Source organism: Aethalodelphis obliquidens, unplaced genomic scaffold (genome assembly GCF_003676395.1).
Source record: "Aethalodelphis obliquidens isolate GAN/ISIS:26980383/991018 unplaced genomic scaffold, ASM367639v1 scaffold6, whole genome shotgun sequence".
NCBI classification, from domain to species: Eukaryota; Metazoa; Chordata; class Mammalia; order Artiodactyla; family Delphinidae; genus Aethalodelphis; species Aethalodelphis obliquidens.
Genome location: NW_020837950.1, coordinates 2337429 through 2352129, shown reverse-complemented (window position 1 = coordinate 2352129; position 14701 = coordinate 2337429). Strand labels below are relative to the sequence as shown.

The 14701-nt window shown below is 42.6% G+C and overlaps 1 protein-coding gene across 1 annotated transcript in view; it reads left to right on the top strand.

Moving 5' to 3' along the window:
• The window catches only part of PDGFRA (platelet derived growth factor receptor alpha), a 45987-nt gene extending 37678 nt beyond the window's left edge, over positions 1 to 8309 (top strand). Inside the window, exon 23 of the mRNA XM_027102931.1 lies at positions 5253 to 8309. Coding sequence (XP_026958732.1) covers positions 5253 to 5400 — 148 coding nt within the window. The 3' untranslated portion in view covers positions 5401 to 8309. The remainder of the gene's footprint in view (positions 1 to 5252) is intronic.
• The last annotated feature ends 6392 nt before the right edge of the window (positions 8310 to 14701 follow it).

Genomic DNA, 14701 nt, shown 5'->3' with positions numbered 1-14701 from the left:
CAATTTTTAATTGGATTGTTTGGGGTTTTTTGATATTGAGTTATATGAGTTCTTTATGTATTTTGGTTATTAATCCCTTATCAGACATATTTTTGCAAATATCTTCTCTCATTCAGTACGTTCCCTTTTCATTTTGTTATTGGTTTCCTTTGCTGTGCAAAAGGTTTGATCAGGTCCCATTTGTTTATTTTTGTTGTTGTTGCTCTTGGCTGAAGAGACAGGTCCAAAAACATATTGCTTAGACCAATGTCAAAGAGTGTACTGCCTATATTTGCTCCCTGGAGCTGGTGGAGGTCTGGGGCAGGAAGGGACATGTTTCCCTGATGGAGAACCTTTGACCTAAGTCCTCAAGTAATTTGATCAAACTGACACAGCAACTATGATTACTGAAATAATATAAGCCTCTCTTGCTGGTTTTTTTCTTTTTTCTTTTCTTTTTTGGCCCCACAGCATGTGGGTGGGATCTTGTGGGATCTTAGTTCCCCGACCAGGGATCTAACCCGCATCTCCTGCAGTGGAAGCTTGGAGTCTTAACCACTGGACTGCCAGAGAAATCCTTCTTCCTGTTTTCTTATTTAGTTTCTTAATTCAAACCGAGGAGAAAATTGAGAGGCGGGCTGTACTGGGCTATTTGACGCTACATCAGTGGTTTCATTTATTCATTCATTCATTCATGCTACATTGGGTCTTTGTTGTTGTGCCTGGGATTTCTCTGATTGTGGAGAGCGGGGGCTACTCTTCATTGTGGTGCATGGGCTTCTCATTGTGGTGGCTTCTCTTGTTGCGGAGCACGGGTTCTAGGCATGCGGGTTTCAGTAGTTGTGGCACACGGGCTTAGTTGCTCCGCGGCATGTGGGATCTTCCCCACCCAGGGCTCAAACCCATGTTCCCAGCATTGGCAGGCGGATTCTTAACCACTGCGCCACCAGGGAAGTCCCCATCAGCGGTTTTAAACCCTGGCTGCAAGTTGGAACCACCTGGGGAGATTTGATAACTACTGCTATACAAGCCTCACCCAGGCCAACAAATGATAATCTCTGGGAGTGAGGCACAAGCACTCTCTGGCTGATTTGTTCTTTCTTTCTTTCTAACTTTGTATTATGGAAGATTTCTAACGTGCATAATTCAAACAGTATAGTGAACTGTCAGGTACCCACCACTCGACTTCAGTGTTGATGAACCCATGACTTGTCTGCTTGCGTAGCCATATCTACTCCTCCTCTACCACTTCCCTCTGGATTATTTTGAAGCAGATCCTAGACATCATATCATTTCACCCATAATATTTCAGCATACATCTCAAAAAGATAAGGGCTCTATTTTTAAAAATAACTATAGTTATTAAAAATAACTACAGTACCATTATTTCACCCCCCAAATTGACAATAAATAGTTAAAAGCATCAGATATCCAGTCAGTGTTCAAATTTCCTTGATTCTCTCATAAATATTATTTTACATTTAGTTTGTTACATTTAGTTTGTTTACATTTAGTTTGTTCAAGACCCAAATGAGAGTCACACCTTGACTTTGGTTGATAGAGCTCTATAAGTTCGTTCTGCCTCTTTTAGCCCCCTTGCATATTGTTTGTGTAAAAACCAGAGCCTTTGCCTGTAGAGTTCCCACATTCAGAATTTTGCTGCTTGCATTACTGTTGTGAGTTTTATCATATGCTTCTGTCTCCTATATTTGTTGGAAATTGGTAGTTAGTCTAGAGGCTTGATCTGACTCAGTAGATTTTTGGTAAGTGTGCTTCAAAGATGATGCGGTGTACGGGAGGTACCTGCTGTACCGTTGTCTCTTTCTGTGACAGTAGCAGCCACTGGTGATCATACCTAGACCCATTAATTTATTACCAACGTGATGCTAATGCACAGCCAGCACTAGAACCATTGGTTTGTATGGTCCAGGGGGAGGGGCCATGCCCCACTTCCTTGCTCTCTTTGCATAACCCTTGGACAGAGGCAGGAGAAGGTAGGTGGTGATAGTGGCCCCAAGTTCAAGGTCCAAGTTGCTTATGAGTTTCTCTCTTTCTCTCTTCATTCAGGATATTGCTGTCTCTTTCTCATTCAGTTGAATACATATAAATATTTAGGCAGAAGCACATGACATTATTATTTTGGAGGCTTATAACTGTGACCTCTCTCAACCAATTTAGGTGTAAGATATAGACAGCCCTTGTTTATGTGTATGCACCAGGTAATTTAAAAAATATAGTTTTTATTTGTTTTTGTGATGCGATTTGGAGATGGGAAAAAGTGAGCTGTCTGACTTACCTTTCTGTTTATCCTCTGCTCAGAACAATTTTTAAAGGTGTTTATGTTCCTTTAGTAAACACTGTTTCTCCAAGTTTTGGGTAGTTTTTGTGATACTTCTTGGGGGTGGGAAGAAGGTTGAACAGTGGGTCTTGGAGTGCTCACTATACCCCAGATCTGTCATCCATTTGGTTACTTTGTGTTTGAGGGCCCTGAATATTTCAACTGTAAAAAAGGGTTCTGCTTCTAAATAAAGTTAGAAAATCACTTTGGGATAAATAACATAAGAAAGGTGCCAAGAAATGTTCTAGGGGTACACAAGGCTGGACTTCAGAATTTGACATGTATTCCACAGAGAGAGCAATTCTAGTTGGTAGGTAGTTGTTGTATTAAAAAACTGGGACTTCTGTAAGGGTGATACATTTGGTTTTCTCTGAATCACACAAAGTATGTCCCAAATGATTACACTAGGTCAGCGAGACTGTGGCCCTGACAGGTGGGCTGAGATGGTGAGTGTCTTAGCTTGTGCTGCCTTAACACAGTACCACAGACTAAGGGGCTTAAACAACAGGAATTTCTCACAGTTCTGGAAGCTGGAAATTCAAGATCAAGGTGTTGGCAGGTTTGGTTTCTCCCAAGGCCTCTCTCCTTGGCTTGCACATGGCCACCTTCTTGCTGTGTCCTCACATGGGCTTTTTCTGTGTGTGCATCTCTGGTGTCTCTTCTTATAAGGACACCAATCCTACTGGGCTAGGGCCCCATCCTTATGACTTCATTTAACCTTAATTACCTCCTTAAAGGCCCTGTCTCCACATTTTTCACATTGGGGGTTGGGGCTTCAACATATGACTTCGGTGGGATACAATTCAGCCCATAAAAGATGGGAGATTCCAGATCTGGGATGCTCTGGGTGTAGGCAGGCAGGAGTGAGCATGGTGGTCTTGTGGAACACCCTCCTCAGGCTCAGGATGCTTGGCCTTGGGAGGCGAGTGGGCCTGAGAAAGAAAGGGCCTTGCTGTAGAGGACTTGGGGATGCTAGGTCAGAGCCTATCAGGAGTCAGGTCCTGGGCTACAAGATGAGCACTGTGGCTTGGGAACCAGAAATAAGCCCAGTCATCAGCATTAGGAACCCCCATCCGTGAAGCCTGATGAGCAGCAAGGATGATGTGGTGCTGAGTCTTGGTGGAAGCTAGCTTCTTCTGTGCCCACAGTCCAGCCATTGGCCAAGGTCCCAGGAACTGGGTTTGGCCTCTTGGGGAGAGAGGCTGCCAGGACTAGATGGTTATTAAGACCAGCCAAGTGGACTGGGATTCACAGTGAGGTTTTAGGACCAGGGTATAAGTGGGGAGGGAAGGTGGAGTACAGACTAGGAAAAGCTCAGTCTTAAGGAAGGGCCCAATCTGGAGGGTTATGAAGGGGAACTCAGTCCAGTAGCCCCATAGGTTCTAAGAGCTCTCTGGGCCACCGGGGCCCCACGGTGGAGGGTAGCAGACTGTTTCCCGTGGGCTTCTATTGGCCAGGCTTGGTTCTCTGCTTGGAAACTGATACGGAAAGGAGGGGAGAGAGCCTCTTTTTTGGTATGCACGTGCGAGACTCCGTCATGTGGCCACCCAGCTGATGGTATGGCTTCTATGCCGTGTGTGTAGCATGGTGCTGCAGCCTCGCCATGAGGAGGTGAAGCTGTGGTCCTGCCTATCAGCAGGTGATAATCTGCTTGGAGCTAAAAGACATACGTGAAAATTCAGCAACACAGGGCAGGATAACAGTAAGAGAGTAAGAGTTCAGAGAAGGGAAGACAGGCAATAGTGACAGTCTGGAGACCCTAGAGAATATTTTCTAAAAATTTTTGTGAAAAATTTTAAGTGTCCAGAAAAATTGTAAGAATATATCTACCACTTAGATTTAGCTGTTGTTAACACTGTATCACATTTGCTTTACCTGTATATTATATATATAATATACATATATATGGTAGGTGTTGTGTGTATCACAAATATACACTCATACTTTTTTTTCTTGCTAAGTCACCTGAAACAAAATCATTTGAAATTCCAGCACACATCTCCTAAGAATAAGGAGACTCTCCTACATAACCATAATAGCATGACCACACATGAGAAAATTGACAACTATTCCTTGATATCATCTAATATCCGGGCCCTATTCAAATTCAGAGTTTGGATAACAGCAACAATAATCATAACTAACATTTATCGAGCACTTATTATGTGCTAGGTACTCTACTCAGTGCTGTATGGTTATTGCCTTACTGCTGTATTTAATCTCCCTAACAAGCAGGAATATTGTCAGGCACTGTTGTCATCTCATTTTATAGGCAAGGGAACAAGTTCAGGAGGTTAAGGGACTTGTGTGAAGTCCCACAGCTGGTAAGTGGTGGACCATTCCACATCTAAGGCTGTCTGACTCTAGAACTCCCTTCTCAGACGCCACTCTAGTAAGTAAAGAGCCTTCACCTGGGCCTTTAGGACTCAAGGGGGGATTGGATGTAAGAGGAGGGGAAGGAGGGCATTCCTGGGGCGTGGGGTGAAATCCTGAGATCACAGTTTGGACGTTCAGGAGCTTTCAGGGCTAGCAAGTGACTGACCCGGCTGCACTTTGCCCCAATTTCATCCCTCTGCTTTTTCTTCCCCAGGCCTTTTGATCGGGCATTGCTTCTTTTCTCTTCCACTGGGGTTGAGTAGGGAAAATAGAAATTGTCACAGCTTGTTAGCAACTTTGATGGAAGATCTGGCAGAAGAGAAGGGAAGCTGAAGTGTGGAGATGACCTGTGGATCTGGGTTTTCCATACGGCCCACTGCAGTGTGATGGGGGCTGCGTCTGGCTTGGTGGCAAAATCTTGCCCAGCTGGGTAGCCTGGGTTTGAATGCCAAAGGATGTTGCAGGAAGAGCTCCTTTGCCTTTGGGGGGGCCACCTTGGAAATGCCCCCATGGTCTAGTTGGTCTGACTGTGATCTTTTCTATTCTTTCCCCTCTCCAGCTCGCAGACCTCTGAAGAGAGTGCCATTGAGACAGGTTCCAGCAGTTCTACCTTCATCAAGAGAGAGGATGAGACCATCGAGGACATCGACATGATGGACGACATTGGCATAGACTCCTCGGACCTGGTGGAAGACAGCTTCCTGTAACTGGCAGATTCGGAGGGGACCTTCCACTCCTGGAACCAACTTGGATCCTTTTAAGAAAACCACTTTACTGCAATGCAGAGTTTGAGGGGAGGACTTGGATGATGTGTAAAGAGAAGTTCCCAGCCAAGGGCCTCAGGGAACCTTCTAAATACGAATGAATGGGATATTCTGAAATGAACTTTTTTGTTGTGGCCTCTGGCAATGCTTCAGTAGCATCTCATTGGCATGTGAAGTATGGAGGTAGATGGACAAGGAAATAACGGGCCACAGGAGACAAACTTTGCGATTCAGGGGCATTGGTGAGATTCCAACGTACACAACTTTTACTGCAACAAAACTCCAGCGTTGTAATTATGTAAATAACTCTAACCAAGGATGTGTTTTGATTTGTATTAACTATCTTCTCTGGACTTCTGGAGAGACCACTCAGTCCACCCATGTACTTCATGCTTGAAACCTGGTATCAGCTGCTGTTGGACTTTCTTATGAAGTACATGCAAAACCACTTTTGAACCTTAAAAGGTACTGGTACTATAGCATTTTACATTTTTTTTTTTTAGTGTTGAGATAAAAGATAATAATTAACCAACTTTGTTTATTAGATTTGGGTCATTTATAAGCCCAACAACTCATTTTCATATTGTAATCTACGTTTATAATAATGCTACTGTTATCAGTAACGCTAAATGTGTAATATGTAACACGTTTTCCCTACAGAAAAAGCACAATTTAAAAAAAATCCTTACTAAGTAGGTGACAAGTTTGACAGTTTTTGACATTTATATTAAATAACATGTTTCTCTATAAAATATGGTTATAGCTTTAGTGGATTAAATTTAGTTGAACATAGAGAACAAAGTAAGAGTAGTGTCTTCCAGCAAGTCAGAGTTTTTAACTATGTACTGAATAGTTCCCTAATCCATTGTACTAAAAGCAATTAACTGCCCTTTGAAGTAATGCGATTTGGAATAAATAAACAAAACCCCTAAATCCTAAATGTTCTCAATATTAAGGCATGAGTCTCTGCCTAACATGACTTCTCATATTATTACCCAGTGGAAAAAGTAATCATCAGCAAAAAGACTGGATTTGCAGAGATTTTTTTTTCATGCCTGGTGATAATTCTGGTGGATCTCAACACATAGATATTTTAAATTCTGCGAACCCTGAAAAAGTCAGAAGGATGCCCTGAACAGGAGCCCCCTTCCTTACCCCCAGGAGGAATAGTTTGGAGCTCTGAGACAATAAAGGCATTGTTTAGTGAAGGCTGTGTATGCCATAGCCTGGATCCTTGGTCCCCATATGGAACCGGCAACCAGAATCATGAGATTCTATGTACCCATCTGAGAGATTCTGAATTAATTAGGTCTGGGGGAGCAGAGACCTGTATTTTTATAAACATCCTGGCTGTTCTGATCAGCCAGATTTGGGGAACACCGGCGTAGATGACAGGAAGTTGCCATGGGAAAAAAATAATTGGAAATAGAAATCAACCACGTAGGAAGCCTCCATTTAAATCTTTGGCTCTGGGTCAGTGACATTTAATGCCATATATCTGGCAATTGCCACACTTAATTTAACATCACAGTCTTAGCTGAGACTGAGCAAGCCAAGTATTGGTTTAGTAGATCTCACTGCATGGGGAACTGAACCCCCTCCCCACCAGTTTCCCGCCAAAAGGCATGTACAAAAATGATGCAATTCAGTGTACCAAGTCTCTGTATGACCAGGTCACTATTTTGGTGAAAAAAATTTTTTTAAGTTTTACTGATATTTGGGGGTTAGAGGGGAGGACAGATTGTCACATCCATCCAGATTGTCAAACCGGTTGTTGTGGGTTCATTGGCATTCTGTGCAATACCACTTAATTGCTGACACCATATGAATGAAACATGGGCTGTGATTACTGCAATCACTGTGCGTACTCGTGGCAGGTGATGCTTTGGAAGATGTAGAAGCAATAACAAGGTACTTGACTACCTACTGGTGTAATCTCAATGCAAGCCCCACCTTTTTCATGGTAAGTGTGAAGACTGAGCCAGATTGGCCAATTTAAAAAGAAAACCTGACTAGGTTCTGTAGAGCCAATTAGACTTGAAATACGTTTGTGTTTCTAGGATCACAGCTCAAGCACTCTGTTTATCGCTCCCTGTTTATCATACAGCCTCCTTTTGTTGGTGCTTTGCATTTTGATGTCCTTTGAGTCTTGCATGACATCATGAGGCTGGATGAAAATTCTCAGACCAGCAGGATCTAGTCCTGACGAATGCTGTCACCTGAGTTTGTATGTGGCTGCATTTTTTTTTTTTTTTTTTCTCTCTTAAATAGCGTTTTCAGTGTATGACAGATTTGTTTCCTTTCTGGCCTCCTGCAAAGACCCCAGATGAAAATTTGTCAATCCTTCCTGCTTTCTATTTTTATGAAGACAATCAAAGTTGGCCTGAGAAACACAATTTGTGACTTTTTAAATGATTGATTATGTCCTTAAAATGTGGTCTGCCAATCTGTACAAAATGGTCCTATTTTTGTGAAGAGGGACGTGAGATAAAATGATGTTATACATCAATATGTATATATGTATTTCTATATAGACTTGGAGAATACTGCCAAAACATTTATGACAAGCTGTATCACTGCCTTTGTTTATATTTTTTTAACTGTGATATTCCCCACAGGCACATTAACTGTTGCACTTTTGAATGTCCAAAATTTATATTTTAGAAATAATAAAGAGAAAAATACGTAAATGTTCCCAAAACGGTGGTGTGGTGAATGTTGGAGAACTAACTCGATAGGAAGAGTCTACCGATACAATTGTATTACAAATTGCCCCGTTCATGTTTTTGTTTTAAAACGTGTAAATGAAGATCTTTATATTTCAATAAATGAGATATATATATAATTTTAAATTATGCTAAGGTTTTAGCATTTTTGTCTTTAGTTTAACCAGAAATTAAACCAATCCTGTTTAATTTACTTTAGTGACGTTCTAGTAGGACTCTGTATTATGGTTTTAATGAAACCAATAGAAAATTCTAGTTTCAAACATTATTTGAGGTCGTTAGTTCTCAGAACCAGCATTTGGCTTAAAGATGACTGGCACCTAGCTCATCTTTGATCCTGTCTATTGTTTGTTATAGTAGCATTTTGTGCATTTTCCCCTGCACAAGGAATACAAGACTGCATTTACTCTGGACCCGGTTCAAACATTGTTCAAGTACGTAAAATAAAAGGTTAAAGTCTTTTTTCACTGTATCTTCTTCCCTGTCCCTGTCCCATTTCCCAGAGGAAGAACTGCATCTTTTTTGTGTGTTCTTTTATCCTTTCAGCCCCCTTTCTGTTCATCTGCTTATATACATATATACACATCTCTACTTTGCTTTATATTTTACCTAAATGGGGTTGTACTTTATGTAATGCTTTGTAATGTGCTTTGTTCTTTCTTTTTAATAGACTTAATTTTTTTTAGAGCAGTTTTAAGTTCATAGCAAAATCGAGCAAAGGTACAGAGATTTCCCTCATACGCCCCCGTACATTCACCACCTCTCCCATTATCACCATCCCCCACAGAGTGGTACCTTTGTTACCTACAATGACACATCATTATCACCAGAGTCCACAGTGTTTCTTCTCTTTAAGTGCTATCTTTTAGAGATCTCTGTCACAAGTATATATAGGGAAACCTTCCTAATTTTTTATCAGCTGCATAGTATCCTATTGTGTAAATATACCATAATTTATGCAATCTCGTTCCTATAGCTAGATTTATAGTTTCCAATCCTTTGCTGTTAAAATGACTTCATGGACTTCCCTGGTGGCGCAGTGTTTAAGAATCCTCCTGCCAATGCAGGGGACACGGGTTTGAGCCCTGGTCTGGGAAGATCCCACATGCTGCAGAGCAACTAAGCCCATGCACCACAACTACTGAGCCTGTGCTCTAGAGCCCGTGAGCACAACTACTGAGCCTGTATGCCACAACTCCTGAAGCCTGCGTGCCTAGAGCCCGTGCTCTGCAACAAGAGAAGCCACCGCAATGAGAGGCCCGTGCACCGCAACGAAGAGTAGCCCCTGCTCACTTCAACTGGAGAAAGCCCGCACACAGTAACAAAGGCCCAACGCAGCCAAAAATAAATAAAATAAAATCAATAAAATAGAGGGAGGGGCTTCCCTGGTGGCGCAGTGTTGAGAGTCTGCCTGCCGATGCAGGGGACACGGGTTCGTGCCCCTGTCCGGGAAGATCTCACATGCCGCGGAGCGGCTGGGCCCGTGAGCCATGGCCGCTGAGCCTGCGCGTCGGGAGCCTGTGCTCCGCGACGGGAGAGGCCACAACAGTGAGAGGCCCGCATACCGCAAAAAAAAAAAAAAAAAAAAATAGAGGGAGGAGCTTCAAAACGGCGGAAGAGTAAGATATGGAGATCACCTTCCTCCCCACAAATACATTGGAAATATATCTACATGTGGAACAGCTCCTACAGAACACCTACTGAACGCTGGCAGAAAACTTCGGACCTCCCAAAAGGCAAGAAACTCCCCACGTACCTGGGTAGGGCAAAAGAAAAAACAGAGACAAAAGGATAGGGACGGGACCGGCACCAGTGGGAGGGAGCTGTGAAGGAGGAAAGGTTCCCACACACTAGGAAGCACCTTCGCGGGTGGAGATGGTGGGTGGTGGAGGGGAGAGCTTCGGGGCCGCGGAGGAGAGGGCAGCCACACGGGTGCGGAGGGCAAAGCGGGGAGATTCCCGCACAGAGGATCAGGGCCGACCGGCACTCACCAGCCCGAGAGGCTTGTCTGCTCACCCGCCGGGGCGGGCGGGGCTGCGAGCTGAAGCTCGGGCTTCGGTCGGAGCGCGGGGAGGGATTGGCAGCGTGAACACAGCCTGAAGGGGTTAGTGCGCCAAGGCTAGCCGCGAGGGAGTCCGGGAAAAGGTCTCGAGCTGCCGAAGAGGCAAGAGACTTTTTCTTCCCTCTTTGTTTCCTGGTGCGCGAGGAGAGGGGATTAAGAGCGCCGCTTAAAGGAGATCCAGAGACGGGCGCGAGCTGCGGCTAAAAGCGCGGACCCCAGAGACAGTCATGAGATGCTAAGGCTGCTGCTGCCGCCACCAAGAAGCCTGTGTGCGAGCACAGGTCACTCTCCACACCCCTCTTCCGGGTAGCCTGTGAAGCCCGCCACTGCCAGGGTCCCGGGATCCAGGGACAACTTCCCCGGGAGAACGCACGGCGCGCCTCAGGCTAGGGCTACGTCACGCCGGCCTCTGACGCCGCAGGCCCGCCCCGCACTCCGTGCCCCTCCCTCCCCCTGGCCTGAGTGAGCCAGAGCCCCCGAATCAGCGGCTCCTTTAACCCCGTCCTGTCTGAGCGAAGAACAGACGCCCTCAGGCGACCTATACTTAGAGGAGGGGCCAAATCCAAAGCTGAACCCCTGGACTGTGCGTACAAAGAAGAGAAAGGGAAATCTCTCCCAGAAGCCTCAGGAGCAGTGGATTAAATCTCCACAATCAACTTGATGTACCCTGCATCTGTGGAATACCTGAACAGACAACGAATCATCCCAAATTGAGGAGGTGGACTTTGGGAGCAACAATATATATATATATTTTTTCCCTTTTTCTCTTTTTGTGAGTGTGTATGTGTATGCTTCTGTGTGAGATTTTGTCTGTATAGCTTTGCTTCCACCATTTGTCCTAGGGTTCTATCCTTCCTTTTTTTGTTTTTTTAAATATTTTTTTCTTAATAATTATTTTTTTATTTTAATAACTTTATTTTATCTTACTTTAATTTTTCTTTCTTTCTTTCTTTCCTTCCTTCCCTCCTTCCTTCCTTCCTCCCTCCCTCCCTCCCTACCTCCTTTCTTTCTTTCTTTCTTTCTTCCTTCCTTCCTTCCTTCCTTCCTTCCTTCCTTTCTTTCTTTCTTTCTTTCTTTCTTTCTTTCTTTCTTTCTTTCTTTCTTTCTTTCTTTCTTTCTACTTTTTCTCCCTTTTATTCTGAGACGTGTGGATGAAAGGCTCTTGGTTTTGCAGCCAGGAGTCAGTGCTGTGCCTCTGAGGTGGGAGAGCCAACTTCAGGACACTGGTCCACAGGAGACCTCCCAGCTCCACATAATATCAAACGGCAAAAATCTCCCAGAGATCTCCATCTCAACACCAGCACCCAGGTTCACTCAACGACCAGCAAGCTACAGTGCTGGACATCCTATGCCAAACAACTAGCAAGACAGGAACACAACCCCACCCATTAGCAGAGAGGCTGCCTAAAATCATAAGTCCAAAGATACCCCAAAACACACCACCAGATGTGGACCTGCCCACCAGAGAGACAAACTCCAGCCTCATCCACCAGAACACAGGCACTAGTCCCCTCCACCAGGAAGCCTACACAACCCACTGAACCAACCTTAGCCACTGGGGACAGACACCAAAAACAACAGGAACTACGAACCTGCAGCCTGCAAAAAGGAGACCCCGAACACAGTAAGATAAGCAAAATGAGAAGACAGAAAAACACACAGCAGATGAAGGAGCAAGATAAAAACCCACCACACCTAACAAATGAAGAGGAAATAGGCAGTGTACTTGAAAAAGAATTCAGAATAATGATAGTAAAGATGATCCAAAATCTTGGAAACAGAATAAAGAGAATGCAAGAAACATTTAACAAGGACCTAGAAGAACTAAAAATGAAACAAGCAATGATGAACAACACAATAAATGAAATGAAAAATACTCTAGATGGGATCAATAGCAGAATAACTGAGGCAGAAGGACGGATAAGTGACCTGGAAGATAAAATAGTGGAAATAACTACTTCAGAACAGAATAAAGAAAAAAGAATGAAAAGAATTGAGGACAGTCTCAGAGACCTCTGGGACAACATTAAATGCACCAACATTCAAATTATAGGGGTTCCAGAAGAAGAAGAGAAAAAGAAAGGGACTGAGAGAATATTTGAAGAGATTATAGTTGAAAACTTCCCTAATATGGGAAAGGAAATAGTTAATCAAGTCCAGGAAGCACAGAGAGTCCCATACAGGATAAATCCAAGGAGAAATACACCAAGACACATATTAATCAAACTGTCAAAAATTAAATACAAAGAAAACATATGAAGAGCAGCAAGGGAAAAACAACAAATAACACACAAGGGAATCCCCATAAGGTTAACAGCTGATCTTTCAGCAGAAACTCTGCAAGTCAGAAGGGACTGGCAGGACATATTTAAAGTGATGTAGGAGAAAAACCTGCGATCAAGATTACTCTACCCAGCAAGGATCTCATTCAGATTTGATGGAGAAATTAAAACCTTTACAGACAAGCAAAAGCTGAGAGAGTTCAGCACCACCAAACCAGGTTTACAACAACTGCTAAAGGAATTTCTCTAGGCAAAACACAAGAGAAGGAAAAGACCTACAATGACGAACCCAAAACAATTAAGAAAATGGGAATAGGAACATACATATCGATAATTACCTTAAATGTAAATGGACTAAATGCTCCCACCAAAAGACACAGATTGGCTGATGGATACAAAAACAAGACCCATATATATGCTGTGTACAAGAGACCCACTTCAGACCTAGAGAAACATACAGACTGAAAGTAAGGGGATGGCAAAAGATATTCCATGCAAATGGAAACCAAAAGAAAGCTGGAGTAGCAATTCTCATATCAGACAAAATAGACTTTAAAATAAACACTATTACAAGAGACAAAGAAGGACACTACATAATGATCAAGGGATCGATCCAAGAAGAAGATATAACAATTGTAAATATTTATGCACCCAACAAGGAGCACCTCAATACATAAGGCAAATACTAACAGCCGTAAAAGGGGAAATCGACAGTAACACGTTCATAGTAGGGGACTTTAACACCCCACTTTCACCCATGGACAGATCATCCAAAATGAAAATAAATAAGGAAACACAAGCTTTAAATGATACATTAAACAAGATGGACTTAATTGATATTTATAGGACATTCCATCCAAAAACAAGAGAATACACATTTTTCTCAAGTGCTCATGGAACATTCTCCAGGATAGATCATATCTTGGGTCACAAATCAAGCCTTGGTAAATTTAAGGAAATTGAAATTGTATCAAGTATCTTTTCCAACCACAATGCTATGAGACTAGATATCAATTACAGGAAAAGATCTATAAAAAATACAAACACATGGAGGCTAAACAATACACTACTTAATAACGAAGTGATCACTGAAGAAATCAAAGAGGAAATTAAAAAATACCTAGAAACAAATGGCAATGGACACAATGACCCAAAACCCATGGGATGCAGCAAAAGCAGTTCTAAGAGGGAAGTTTATAGCAATACAAGCCTACCTTAAGAAACAGGAAACATCTCGAATAAACAACCTAACCTTGCACCTAAAGCAATTAGAGAAAGAAGAACAAAAAACTCCCGAAGTTAGCAGAAGGAAGGAAATCATAAAGATCAGATGAGAAATAAATGAAAAAGAAATGAAGGAAATGATAGCAAAGATCAATAAAACTAAAAGCTGGTTCTTTGAGAAGATAAACAAAATTTATAAACCATTAGCCAGACCCATCAAGAGAAAAAGGGAGAAGACTCAAATCAGTAGAATTAGAAATGAAAAAGGAGAAGTAACAACTGACACTGCAGAAATATAAAAGATCATGAAAGATTACTACAAGCAACTCTATGCCAATAAAATGGACAACCTGGAAGAAATGGACAAATTCTTAGAAATGCACAACCTGCCAAGACTGAATCAAGAAGAAATAGAAAATATGAACAGACCAATCACAAGCACTGAAATTGAAACTGTGATTAAAAATCTTCCAACAAACAAAAGCCCAGGACCAGATGGCTTCACAGGCGAATTCTATCAAACATTTAGAGAAGGGCTAGCACCTATCCTTCTCAAACTCTTCCAAAATATAGCAGAGGGAGGAACACTCCCAAACTCATTCTACAAGGCCACCATCACCCTGATACCAAAACCAGACAAGGTTGTCACAAAGAAAGAAAACTACAGGCCAATATCACTGATGAGCATAGATGCAAAAATCCTCAACAAAATACTAGCAAACAGAATCCAACAGCACATTAAAAGGATCATACACCATGATCAAGTGGGGTTTATTCCAGGAATGCAAGGATTCTTCAATATATGCAAATCAATCAACGTGATACACCATATTAACAAATTGAAGGAGAAAAACCACATGATCATCTCAATAGATGCAGAGAAAGCTTTTGACAAAATGCAGCCCCCCTTTATGATAAAAACCCTGCAGAAAGTAGGGATAGAGGGAACT